This window comes from Hoplias malabaricus, chromosome 1 (genome assembly GCF_029633855.1).
Source record: "Hoplias malabaricus isolate fHopMal1 chromosome 1, fHopMal1.hap1, whole genome shotgun sequence".
Lineage (NCBI taxonomy): Eukaryota > Metazoa > Chordata > Actinopteri > Characiformes > Erythrinidae > Hoplias > Hoplias malabaricus.
In genome coordinates this window covers 43,332,167-43,345,007 of record NC_089800.1, presented here as the reverse complement: position 1 = coordinate 43,345,007, position 12,841 = coordinate 43,332,167, and the positions used below count along the sequence as shown (strand labels likewise).

At 41.2% G+C, this 12,841-nt stretch overlaps 1 protein-coding gene across 2 annotated transcripts in view; it reads right to left on the bottom strand.

Annotated features, from left to right (window-relative positions):
* LOC136690985 (alpha-2-macroglobulin-like) overlaps window positions 1-12,841 on the bottom strand; it is a 53,317-nt gene that overhangs the window by 24,486 nt on the left and 15,990 nt on the right. The window contains exons 2-8 of one of the 2 annotated variants that reach the window (XM_066663160.1): window positions 11,805-11,968; window positions 9,205-9,385; window positions 8,649-8,805; window positions 2,605-2,657; window positions 2,355-2,375; window positions 1,520-1,685; window positions 1,355-1,439 (exon numbers count right to left, since the gene is read on the bottom strand). In XM_066663160.1, the coding sequence (XP_066519257.1) occupies window positions 1,355-1,439; window positions 1,520-1,685; window positions 2,355-2,375; window positions 2,605-2,657; window positions 8,649-8,805; window positions 9,205-9,385; window positions 11,805-11,890 (749 nt within the window). In that variant the 5' untranslated portion in view covers window positions 11,891-11,968. Of the gene's footprint in view, window positions 1-1,354; window positions 1,440-1,519; window positions 1,686-2,017; window positions 2,184-2,354; window positions 2,376-2,604; window positions 2,658-8,648; window positions 8,806-9,204; window positions 9,386-11,804; window positions 11,969-12,841 lie in introns of those variants that run through there. The other variant, XM_066663169.1, reaches the window with a different exon arrangement.

The window sequence follows — 12,841 nt, the reverse complement described above, 5'->3', positions numbered from 1 at the left end:
CATATATGACAAAGCATCACACTCCACACCTGAGCCAAAAAACATTACTGCCATCTACAGGCCTATCTTCAAATAATGAATCTAATTCAATTTAAAGTTTTATTTAAAGTGGCTTTTTGAGAAGTATAGTCCCAACACACTCTCAGATTAAAAGGGCAAAAAAAAAAACCACTTTCCTGTGGACATAGCAAAGGTTTTTGGTGACCGTTGTATGTAGAGTATTCTATTCTGGCAGGATTTTAAGATTTTAAAGCCTTTTGCAACATCTGCTGACACAGCACTGGTTACGTCACTATATTAAATGATTCTACTTTTACTGCATCTAGAACAAGCAAGATCTGAGTTTTAATTATTAACTCTTTAGCCCTTCATTTTTATATGTATAAAACATGTAGGAAAGAGATCATGAGTGCACACCATGTGTTCTGCAGATAATAATAACAGTTTAATTTATTAATGTATTCATTAACTATTCTTGCTTTGGATTGGGGGTGAATATAGTGAGCATCTTTTGCTAACTGTTATTAAAATAAATGTACCCTGTATTACTTGAATTCACTTCCCTATTCCTGTGTTCAGACCAATATCTCAAAGCGAACCAGATCTTTAAAACCCAGAAGACATTTGAAGCATCCCTAATATTAAAGTTTTAGAGGTAAAATTGATTATATACTGATTAACTGTCATTGTGTAATGGATTTCACTTTAAATTATTTAAATTACATTACACTTAATAAATAAGAGAAGAACGATATTATTATATATTCATACATCACACATTATTAATCTCCTTTGTTGCTGTGATTGAGCTACCTGCAAAAACTTACTGCATGACTTGTGAATATGAGCATGGAAGTGCAAAAATGGCTATGCACTTCACAAGCAATTGAAAACATTGAGAAAACATCTTGTGCTGAAAAAGAGAGCCATGGTACAACTTAAAACTAGTCTGTTGCTTTGGGTTTTTAAACAGTAATTTTCATTTTTATTTTAAAGTCAATTAGAATTGGCTGCATATTGTCTGAAGGGATCTTGACGCTTTTAAATGTTTTTTTTTCCTTTCTAAATTACTGAAAGTGGTTGACTTTTCCTAATGTTTATGGGTTTCAGGGAGTAATTTTATTAAATTTAATGTATAATGAGAAATCCAATAGCTTTGTCCATTTAAAAAAATCACAGTTGTGTTGGTGATTTTAAACCCATTAAAATATTTTTTAGATATTCTGTATTATTCAGTATCATGTCATCACACCATAAACGTGTCTGACGCATGTAACACAATTTACTGAAAATAAATAATCAATTTGAAGATTCTGATTAAGATTTGGGTTTTACCCCTGAACCCATCACTCACTTTCCACAAACCTCTATCTTCAGCTTCTGTTCTCCCACACTCTGTTGTTGTGGTGCTTTCAGAGTAACCTCAAACCTGGGCAAAACTAAAGGCAAGTTTACTTTGATTGCAATCAATTACACCTTTTATTATTAACAGAAAAAAACAGTATGTGATGTCACTTACCATACTTCTTCACTTTAAATGTCTGCATTATTTCTTCATCACCAGTGACAGCCATCAATTTATACAGACCCTCGACTGCCTCAGGATTGAGTTTGTGAGAAAGCTGCAGTATCAGACCTGTCGAGGACACATTTGTCCACTGACCAATCCTGTTACCTTTAGAGTCCTGTTTGGTTCCAAGAAAGACACTTATAATTTTGTAGTGACAGCAATAAGGAAGAACTGAATTGTCAATACTGATGTTAAAAGTTAAAGAGCATGTCTACAATTGTGAGGAAATGCTGTTCTCTGGTTTGTTTACATTCAGAGGTGCCGTGTCTTGTAAGATGGAAAGATATGTTTAAGGGAAAAAAAATTGTTGAATTACCACAGAACTAATTCCTTAACCTAGTTGTTTAATTTTAAAGCATTTTCTGTGTTTTTACTTTAATGCAGTTAGTGCTCTTCTGAGTTTAGAGTCAGTTCTGTTTACAGCAACAGTAAGTAAATATTACCCACCTATTGAGCATGAATAGAGCAAATTCCTCTTGGTTCATGCTTTTCAAGGTTTAGAGGTCTATTCATTGTCTAAAAACTTCCAGATGCTGTTTCTTTGCAATAAGCAAAGAGAGAAACCCTAGCATAATGGACCCTTTGTTTTTCTACCCATTTACACATACTGGGACTTCGTAAACATATTAGACAGGTTTCGAGCACGCAAATAGACAGGAGAGCTAGAAAATGGTGAAGAAACAGAATTGAATAAAAAGCGTTTTTGATTAAAATCATGAATGTCACCTTTAACATAAATAAATAAGTTTAATAAAACGTGTTTTTGTGTGTGATTTCATCTTACCTCAAGGGCTACTAGGCTGTACTGGAGAGAAGAGTGAGATATAACATCATATTTTACTCATTTTGATTAAAAAATTATACATTTAATATATATTTAAATATAAATAAAGTCAGAAATCACTCAAAATATTAGTTTCCGGGGTGCTGAGCCCAGATTAGCAAAGACAGAGTCTACAGTCTATATTGAAGGTCAGTGAAACATTGGATTTAACACAAAGATTTTTATAAATTGTCAAAAACACTTCCCTTACCTTTTGTTGAAGTGGGACAAAATTAGCATCCATGGCGACAATTCTGAAATTCACTGTGAATATAAAAATATCTGACATTAACGTCAAAACCAAACAAAACGTAACGAATATTAAGATATTATTGGAGAATTCTAATATATTGAGAATCTAAACTCTGTCCCAGGGTAAATCCTGTACTGGAAGACCAGATTTCTGATTCCTGCTCCTGCTTTATCTACACATACTCAAACCAATGATATTAAATACACTTAAAATAGAAACCATTGGGAATTTTTTACACTAAAAACATTTTTGATTTTAAAAAATAATTGAAAGCAGTTTGTAAATGAAACATTGAATACAGGGAATTCCTGATTAAATTGTTTTTCCCCCGATCTAAGTCACTTACTATTAATATTATCTTCCCATATCAAGTCTTAATCTGATGCCTGTATTTTCCTAAACCAGGGGTCGGCAACCTTTACCACTCAAAGAGCCATTTGGACCCGTTTCACACAGTAAAGAAAACACTGGGAGTCACAAAACCCTTTTGAAATTCTAAATGAAATAACACTGCGCATAACAGGGTTGTTTTTTTTTTTTTTTTTTGCCTTTGTGCTATGTATAACAAATACTGTGTTACATTTATGAAATCAATGAACGACTGCAGAGAAAATTAAATAAATTTTCTGCATGCAACAAAACATTTTTAACTCCGAAAAAAAGACGTTGGGTTGAAGGTTAAGTAAAATATTCAATGTCTATTTGAGTCCTTGTAGTAATGAAAAAAAAAAACGCTGAACTTAAATTATCCATTGGCAGCAAACAAAAATGCTGTCCTCTCTCTGCGTGCCGTCATCCTTTTACTGGCGCTGTGCAGTCAGCTGTCAAAAAGTATAAGAAACCGCACACTGGCGGGTGTCGCACATTGGAAGTTGTGACGTGTATTAAGAGTGACAGAAATATTTTAAATATAAAATATTTTACATGTTACAAGATCGCCATAATCTTCATAGAATTACATTTTGAAAATGAACACACTAAAATAAAATACATTTTAATAAAAAAAAGCTGAGCCGCATCAGAGGGATCAAAGAGCCGCGGGATGCCAACCACTGTTCTAGAGCTTACATAGAACTTCGAGATCGTTTCGTTCACAAACTAGTCCCGCCCTCCCCTACTCCGATTGGTTCGCTTGAGTGAGGAGGGGGCGTGGTGAAGTAGCCTAAAATCTTCGGATTGGACGGTCTGACTGTTTAATGATATTAAATACACTTAAAATAGAAGCCATTGGGCATGTGTTTACACTAAAAATAATTTAGATATCTCTTTAAAAAAAAAATTGAAAGCAGTCTGTAAATGAAACATTGAGTACAGAGAATTCCTGATTAATAATTTTGCCCCAATCTAAGTCACTTACTATTAATATTATCTTCCGATATCAAGTCTTAATCTGATGCCTGTATTTTCCCAGACCATACACCTCACAGTACACACTTTTAGTGCATTAGTTATCCAAAGCAATCCATTGTATGTGTTTAACAAATGAGTAGCTCAGCAGTACTATTACAAAAAAAAAAACATGCATCAAAGTTTTTGCTTACATTCTTTTATTAAAAAAAACTAAGTAAACAAAGGATGTCTTTATAAACAGCTCATATATATTCAACTTAATAAATCACTGCAGTAATGTCCAGATTTGTTGCTGCCCTCCTATGATTTCAGTTTTTTTCCTGTTTTTCCTGTGTTTCCTTCACACATTGTTCTGTGTTAATTCTACTTCCACGCCCCTTTGGGTCATGTGTTCTGTTCACAGGTCTTTCTGTGTACTCAGTCTTTGTGTATTTGTATGGTTTCTCATATTATTTTTATTGTTGTTGGTCATTTTTCTGTGCTGATTTTTTACTTGTTTCTACTGTTATCTCTTTTGTTTTTGTAGTTTACTCTTAGTCTCTTGTCATGTGTGTGATTCTTGTCAGGTTGTAGTTTTCATGGTTATGGTTTGTTTCTAGTCTTTTATGTTGCTCCTAGTTCCTGTTTACTTGCCATCCTGTGTCACAGTGCATAGAGTCTGCTGATTTATTTGTAGTAAATGTGGTGTCATGTGTCTGTCTTTCTTGTTCTAGGCTTTTCTTGTACGGTTTATATGTATTTCCTAGTTTCCTGTGCTCTTTAGGTCTTTAATTAGTAGTTCTCTCTGTGTTCATTCCCTGGATCTCAATTTATTTGATCAGCTTATGTTCCTTTCCATCTAGGTTATTTTGTTTGTCTTTGTCTCGGGGAAGTGATGAGTGGAATTTACGGAAGCGGACACACTCGCTACAACACAGAGTTTAATAATGAAATAACAAAACAATCGAACTAGACGAGAAACACGAAAAAACATGACTTATAAACATAGCAAAGGGCAGGAGACAACACTAGAGGACTGGGGCAGGAAACAGGCAAGAGAGACGGGTAAGAGCGAGGACGAAACCACAACACAAACACAACAAACGACAAAACATGAACAGCGCAAAACTACAAATGACAAACAACAACGAAACATAACACAATACAATACAAATGACTAGGAATGACGGCACGACTGGGATAGGAAACAAACAATACCAATGACAATAACAAATGACCGATCACAGGAAGTGACAAGACCGGAAGTTATATACATCAACAAACAAGAGACACCTGACACAGATAATGATGGAAAATGAACAGGAGGCGGAGCAAAGGTGAAACGAGGGTGGAGATAGGAAAAACAACAAACAGACAGAGCCACATGGAAGGGGAAAACAAACAAGAAAGTGCCAGGGTGTGACAGACACCCCCCCCCCCCCCAAGACGCGCAACTCCCGGAGCGCGAAAAACTAGACTCTCCAGGAGCTGGCGCAGGAGGGGCCAGAAGAAACAAAACAAACATGAAACCAAAAAACTCAGGATGGAACAGGGAACAAGTAACTAGAGTTAAACGGACACTGGACAGAACTAGAGAGAAGAGACGGAGAACGAGAGAAGACAGGAGACAAGGCAGGAGAAAACACACGTGATTGGACTTTTGATTGAACACTAAACGGGGACTGAGATGGAACAGGAGCAGATACACGTGACAAGACAGGTGATGGGACTGGGAACTGGACATGGGTCTGGACAGAGGGTTTAAACTGTGACTGAACATGAGATCGGACAGGACTAACAGGGGACTGGACTATTCTGGAAATAGAGGGACAAACACTGGACTGGAACATAGGCTGGACTTGAGGCAAGGGAACTGGGACCAGGACTTTCACAGGGACAGACATTAAGACGGTGACAGGGACCGGAACTGAAAGAAAGGCAGACAAAGGCACAGGGACAAGCACAGAGACAGGAACCAGAACAGGGACAGATACAGGAACAAAAACAACAGGTGGGTGGTACCCAGGACTGGCATGTGTCTGTTGAGAAGTCTGATGAACCAGCCTGGGTACAGTTCTGGGAATCGACCCCAAAGTCCTTGGGGCCGTCTTACGGGTACAACCAAGAGCGGCCGTAGCCACAGTCTCAGGGGCAGAAACGGCCGTAGCCACAGTCTTAGGGTCAGAAACGGCCGAAGCCACAGTCACAGGGGCAGAAACGGCCGAAACCACCTTCACAGGTGCAGAAACGGCCGAAGCCACAGTCACGGAGATATGAGCGGCTGAGGGAGCCGCACTCACAGAGACTGGAAACCCTGCGACGACGTCCACGGAGACAGGGGAACCTGCAGCGACATCCACGGAGACAGGGAGCCCTGCGACAACGTCCACGGAGACAGGGGAACCTGCAGTGACGTCCACGGAGACAGGGGAACCTGCGACGACGTCCACGGAGGCAGAGGAATCTGCGACGACATCCACGGAGGCAGGCGGAACTGCGACGACGTCCACGGAGGCAGGCAGAACTGCGACGACGTCCACGGAGGCAGAGGAATCTGCGACGTCGTCCACGGAGGCAGGCGGAACTGCGACGACGTCCACGGAGGCAGGCAGAACTGCGACGACGTCCACGGAGGCAGAGGAATCTGTGACGTCGTCCACGGAGGCAGGCGGAACTGCGACGACGTCCACGAAGGCAGGCGGAACTGCGACGACGTCCACGGAGACAGGGGAACCTGCAGTGACGTCCACGGAGACAGGGGAACCTGCAGTGACGTCCACGGAGACAGGGGAACCTGCAGTGACGTCGTCCATGGAGACAGGAGAACCTGCAGTGACGTCGTCCACGGAGGCAGGGGAATCTGCGACGTCGTCCACGGAGGCAGAGGAATCTGCGACGACGTCCACGGAGGCAGAGGAATCTGTGACGTCGTCCACGGAGACAGGCGGAACTGCGACGATGTCCACGGAGACAGGGGAACCTGCAGTGACGTCGTCCACGGAGACAGGGGAACCTGCAGTGACGTCGTCCATGGAGACAGGGGAACCTGCAGTGACGTCGTCCACGGAGGCAGGGGAATCTGCGACGTCGTCCACGGAGGCAGAGGAATCTGCGGCGACGTCCACGGAGGCAGGCGGAACTGCGACGTCGGAAACAGGAGGCCCTGCAGCGACGTCGTCCACGAAGACAGGCGCGGCCGGAGGTGCCGCGGGCACAAAGAGAGGCGCGGCCGGAGGTGCCGCTCTTCTAGGAACAGGAGCGGCCGGAGGAGCCACTCTTACGGGAACAGGAGTTGAGACGTCCAGCGAGGCAGGTGCTCGTGCTGCTCGCCGAGCACGAGTTGTGGATTTATCGGGTTTAGGGGGTCTGATGGGCGCCCTCTTGAGGGATTCCCCCAGAGGTGCGCCCCTGTTAGCCTCACCTCCGTTGTCCTGAGGTAGGCTAACAGCCCCTACCCTTAACCCCCCCCCCAAGAATTTCCCCGGACCTGAAGGGATAATCCTCCAGCGAGGGGGCGACTCCAGCCCGCTTTCTCCTCCGGATCCGTCGATTCCCGCTGGAGCAATTACTCGATTCATGCATCGAGTCCTCTGTTCGGGGGAAAGGAACTGCACCGGGCATGAGCTGCAGCCGTTGACTCCATTCAGAGGCCGCTCTTAAAGCCTCCTCCACGGGATCTCTGGGGCCTGTGAGAAACGGAGTCCGGCGAATAACACATCCCTTAAACGAGTAGTCCGTGCTAGCTATGTCCTTATTGTGATTGGTCATTCTGTCTCGAGGAAGTGATGAGTGGAATTTACGGAAGCGGACACACTCGCTACAACACAGAGTTTAATAATGAAATAACAAAACAATCGAACTAGACGAGAAACGCGAAAAAACATGACTTATAAACATAGGAAAGGGCAGGAGACAACACTAGAGGACAGGCAAGAGAGACGGGTAAGAGCGAGGACGAAACCACAACACAAACACAACAAACGACAAAACATGAACAGCGCAAAACTACAAATGACAAACAACAACGAAACATAACACAAACACAATACAATACAAATGACTAGGAATGACGGCACGACTTGGATAGGAAACAAACAATACCAATGACAATAACAAATGACCGATCACAGGAAGTGACAAGACCGGAAGTTATATACATCAACAAACAAGAGACACCTGACACAGATAATGATGGAAAATGACCAGGAGGCGGAGCAAAGGTGAAACGAGGGTGGAGATAGGAAAAACAACAAACAGACAGAGCCACATGGAAGGGGAAAACAAACAAGAAAGTGCCAGGGTGTGACAGTCTTGATCACCACATGCACATTGCATAATGGTCTCTGCCTTACACAGTACTGTTTTATCATTGTAACAAATGGTGAGGAAACATCTTCCACATTTTAAAAAATGTGTTTTATTATTGTTATAATTATTATACTTTTAAAAGTTGAATATGAACTGCTGATCATTATTTATTTACAGAATTTAGTAACTGCCTGAATAAGTTGTGAATCAACAGTAGTTCACTGGTGCTTCTCTGTGTAGAGTGAACCTAAATAACAGCTTAAAAATGAGATTTGGCAGATAGCAGAGATTAGGTTGAAAAGTGCTGCAAAATTCAGATAAACATTTAACTGGAAGTGGTGAGACATAGTGCAGTGATTACTTACCAGTCTGACCAGGATTGTAGATTGGTTTATCAGTCTGAATGAATATCAGGGGATTGTAGGATTTAAACTTAACTTTTCTTTCCTCAGTCATCATAAAATTTTCCCCTTTGACTTCTACTTTGATCTTCTGCACTGACTGACCTTCAACACGTGGAGCCTGAAGAGAGCACATTCATTCATATTCAAACACTAATAATATCTTCCAGACCATAATAATAAAAACGTGCAATAATTTGTCATTGTACAACGAAATGTGTCTTCCACATTTAACCCATGAATCTCAGTGAACAAACACACATACTAGTGCACAAGGGGCTGTGAATACACACCCAGAGCAACAGGTAGCCATCCCCGGAACCAGGGAGCAGTTATGGTTTCAGTACCTTGCTCAAGGGCACCTCAGCCATGGTTTCAGGGAGGAGGACAGTGCTGTTCCTTCACTCCCACTGCCCCCAATTTTCCTGCCAGTCATGGGAATCGAACCAATGACCTCGCAACCCTCTTTCTAAGACCTCTTCTCTAACCATTAGGCCATGACTGCTCTAATGAAGCTCACCTTAAAATGAGAGCAGCGGTGAAATTCCTTCTCCACTCTTTCCTCTAGAAGTGTTCTGTTCTGGTGGTTGTGAACCAGATAAATGGTCATTTGCAGAGTTTCATTAGGCTTCAGGAGACTCACACACAATTTAGCATCAGAGCCAGACTCTATCACTGCAGGGAATGTCACCATGAAATACCTAATTACAGAAATAACATTTCAAGAAAATATACAAAGCACAATAAGAAATAAATCAAGCATTCATGGAACTGTGATTTACAGGGATTGGACAATGAAAATGAAACACCTGGTTTTAGACCACAATAATTTATTAGTATGGTGCAGGGCCTACTTTTGCGGCCAATACAGCATCAATTCGTCTTGGGAATGACATATACAAGTCCTGCACAATGGTCAGAGGGATTTTAAGCCGTTCTTCTTGCAGGATAGTGGCCAGGTCACTACGTGATGCTGGTGAAGGAAAACGTTTCCTGACTCGCTCCTCCAAAACACCCCAAAGTGGCTCAGTAATATTTAGATCTGGTGACTGTGCAGGCCATGGGAGATGTTCAACTTCACTTTCATGTTCATCAAACCAATCTTTCACCAGTCTTGCTGTGTGTATTGGTGCATTGTCATCCTGATACACGGCACCGCCTTCAGGATACAATGTTTGAACCATTGGATGCACATGGTCCTCCAGAATAGTTCGGAAGTCCTTGGCAGTGACGCGCCCATCTAGCACAAGTATTGGGCCAAGGGAATGCCATGATATGGCAGCCCAAACCATCACTGATCCACCCCCATGCTTCACTCTGGGCATGCAACAGTCTGGGTGGTATGCTTCTTTGGGGCTTCTCCACACCGCAACTCTCCCGGATGTGGGGAAAACTGTAAAGGTGGACTCATCAGAGAAAAATACATGTTTCACATTGTCCACAGCCCAAGATTTGCGTTCCTTGCACCATTGAAACCGACATTTGGCATTGGCATGAGTGACCAAAGGTTTGGCTATAGCAGCCTGGCCATGTATATTGACCCTGTGGAGCTCCCCATGGACAGTTCTGGTGAAAAGTTGAGGTGCACATTTAATTCTGGCGTGATTTGGGCAGCCGTGGTTTTATGTTTTTTGGATACAATCCGGGTTAGCACCCGAACATCCCTTTCAAGACAGCTTCCTCTTGCGTCCACAGTTAATCCTGTTGGATGTGTTTCGTTCTTCTTGGTGGTATGCTGACATCATCCTTGATACCGTGGCTCTTGATACATCACAAAGACTTGCTGTCTTGGTCACAGATGCGCCAGCAAGACCAACAATTTGTCCTCTTTTGAACTCTGGTATGTCACCCAAAATGTTGTGTGCATTGCAATATTTTGAGCAAAACTGTGCTCTTACCCTCGGCTAAATGAACCTTCACACTCTGCTCTTACTGGTGCAATGTGCAATTATAAAGATTGGCCACCAGACTGGTCCAGTTTAGCCATAAAACCTCCCACACTAAAATAACAGGTGTTTCAGTTTCATTATCCAACCCCTGTATGTAAAAGGATTCACCGTACAAAGATCAGGTCAAATCTGAAGGATTGACTGAACTCTGCAATCAATACAAAACAGTAGACTGATTGGCTGAAGATATACAGAGCTGCATACCTATGGGATCAATTTCATGCTTGTGCAATTTCAGAATATAAACTTTATTCACTTTTTGATATCTTGGGAGTCTTCTAACTAACTGAATCTTAAAAATCACTAATTGATAAAAAGACAAAACATCATTCCAGATCAAAGGACCTGGAAACAGGATCTTGCAACACAGTCACATATCCCAACTCCAGTCACAAAAATGTTAACTACACATCTATGAAACAAAGCTGGAGATATGTTGTATGTACAATAGCCTGTGTACAATGTCCTATGGTATGAAATTCAGCCATGAAAATATTAATTCGGCTATAAACATGCGCAATGTTAACTAAACAAACCATAGTAGTGTGATGTATAATGGTGCATTTTAAACAGTTTTATCATCTGTAATTTCATTGTAAAGGTGGTGACGGCAAGCTGGTGTTGCAGTGTATACAGTGCAAATATCTATATACTGTCCAAACTTACCAGTGATTGTACACATTTCTTCAGAACATCATTTAATATACATAAAATCAACAGTGTCAAATTTGAGAAAAAAATTATTTGCCTCCTGTTTTGTTGAAAAACATGCAGTTATACACTTAAGTATCCTCAAATCAAATCCATTAATATAACTGCACATCCTATACAGAACAATCAATACTGCTCACACACAATTACAGAAAACTTGCTTTATATAATATTTATTTATATTATTTCTAAATAAATAAAAACTATCCACTAAATTATGCACTAAAATATCAAATAAAAAAATCTGTCCCATAAAGAATTTAATTTTATTACATATAAACTGAGGAAAACCAGTAAACTGACCTGGGTGTTCATATGTTTGCATAAGGCTGTAAAATTTTGTAAAATCTGAAGAAATGTAAAAAAGTTTCCTCTTTGCTACTATACACTCAAATTTTAACATCAATAGTTGAATCACACATTTGTTTTCTAATTTATATAATATATTGGGATTACTCACGGTCCTGAATCTTGTCCGTACACAGAGAGAAAGAGGAAGCTGGCTAGCAGTAGCCCTTCTCGCACAGAAACCCCACTGACCACCATGATGAAATCTGGTACCCAACACTAGCAAATGAAGTTCCGCTGCCTTTTTAAAAGGACGTGAAGCCCACAGGAGGATCTCTGTAAACATTTTGACTCATCAATCATTTACTACTTTGATCAACACATATTGGCAGCATGAAAAACTAATAGTGTTAGCAATTCTGTCAGCTAAGATTACACTACAGGGTTCTGGTGTACTAGCTTTGTCGACAAAAATACAATTTTTAAAAGAGAAATACAGGCACTATAATTTTATGGCCATCTTGAGTGCTGTGTTACAGTTTATGTCCACTGTGACTTGTGTCGGTATAAATCACAGAACAGTATTTTCATGTATAGCCCTGTCTGGTGTGTTCCTGCTGTCTGTCTCATTGTTTGCTCTGGTTGTCATGTGTTTATAAGCACATGGCTCTTTGTTTTGTTTCTGTCTTCCTTGTCTCCACCTTTGCTCCTCCTTCTTGTGCCTCCTTTGTGCTCCTGCCCCTTTGTTATCTGTCCCAGGTGTTTCTTGTCTGTGTTGTCTTTTTATGGTTTATGTGAGTGTTTCCTGTTGGTGGGTCATTATGGTTTTATGTCTGTTTGTAGTGCAAGTCCTTGCTAGGTTTCGTTTCGCTGTGTTCTGTTCTGTTTAGCTGTCTTGTTTAATGTTCAACTTATTGTTTAGTGTCTTGCCCCTTTAGATCTGTTCTTGTTTAGTGTTTAACCCCAGTGTTTAGCCTCTGTGTTTAGCTCTTGTGTTTAGCGTTCTAGCCTTTGTGCTTAGCCTCTTCTAGTTCCCTAGCCACTCTGTCTAGTTCCCTTGTTGTGTTAATTAAAAGTCTCCTGCGATTACCTCCTTCCTGTTCCTCTCTCCTTGACCTCCCCTACACCCACCCTTGTGATAAGTATGGTATCTATACTCAACAGACATGATGGAACACTGGGCTGAATGAACAGCACATAGTTTAAGGA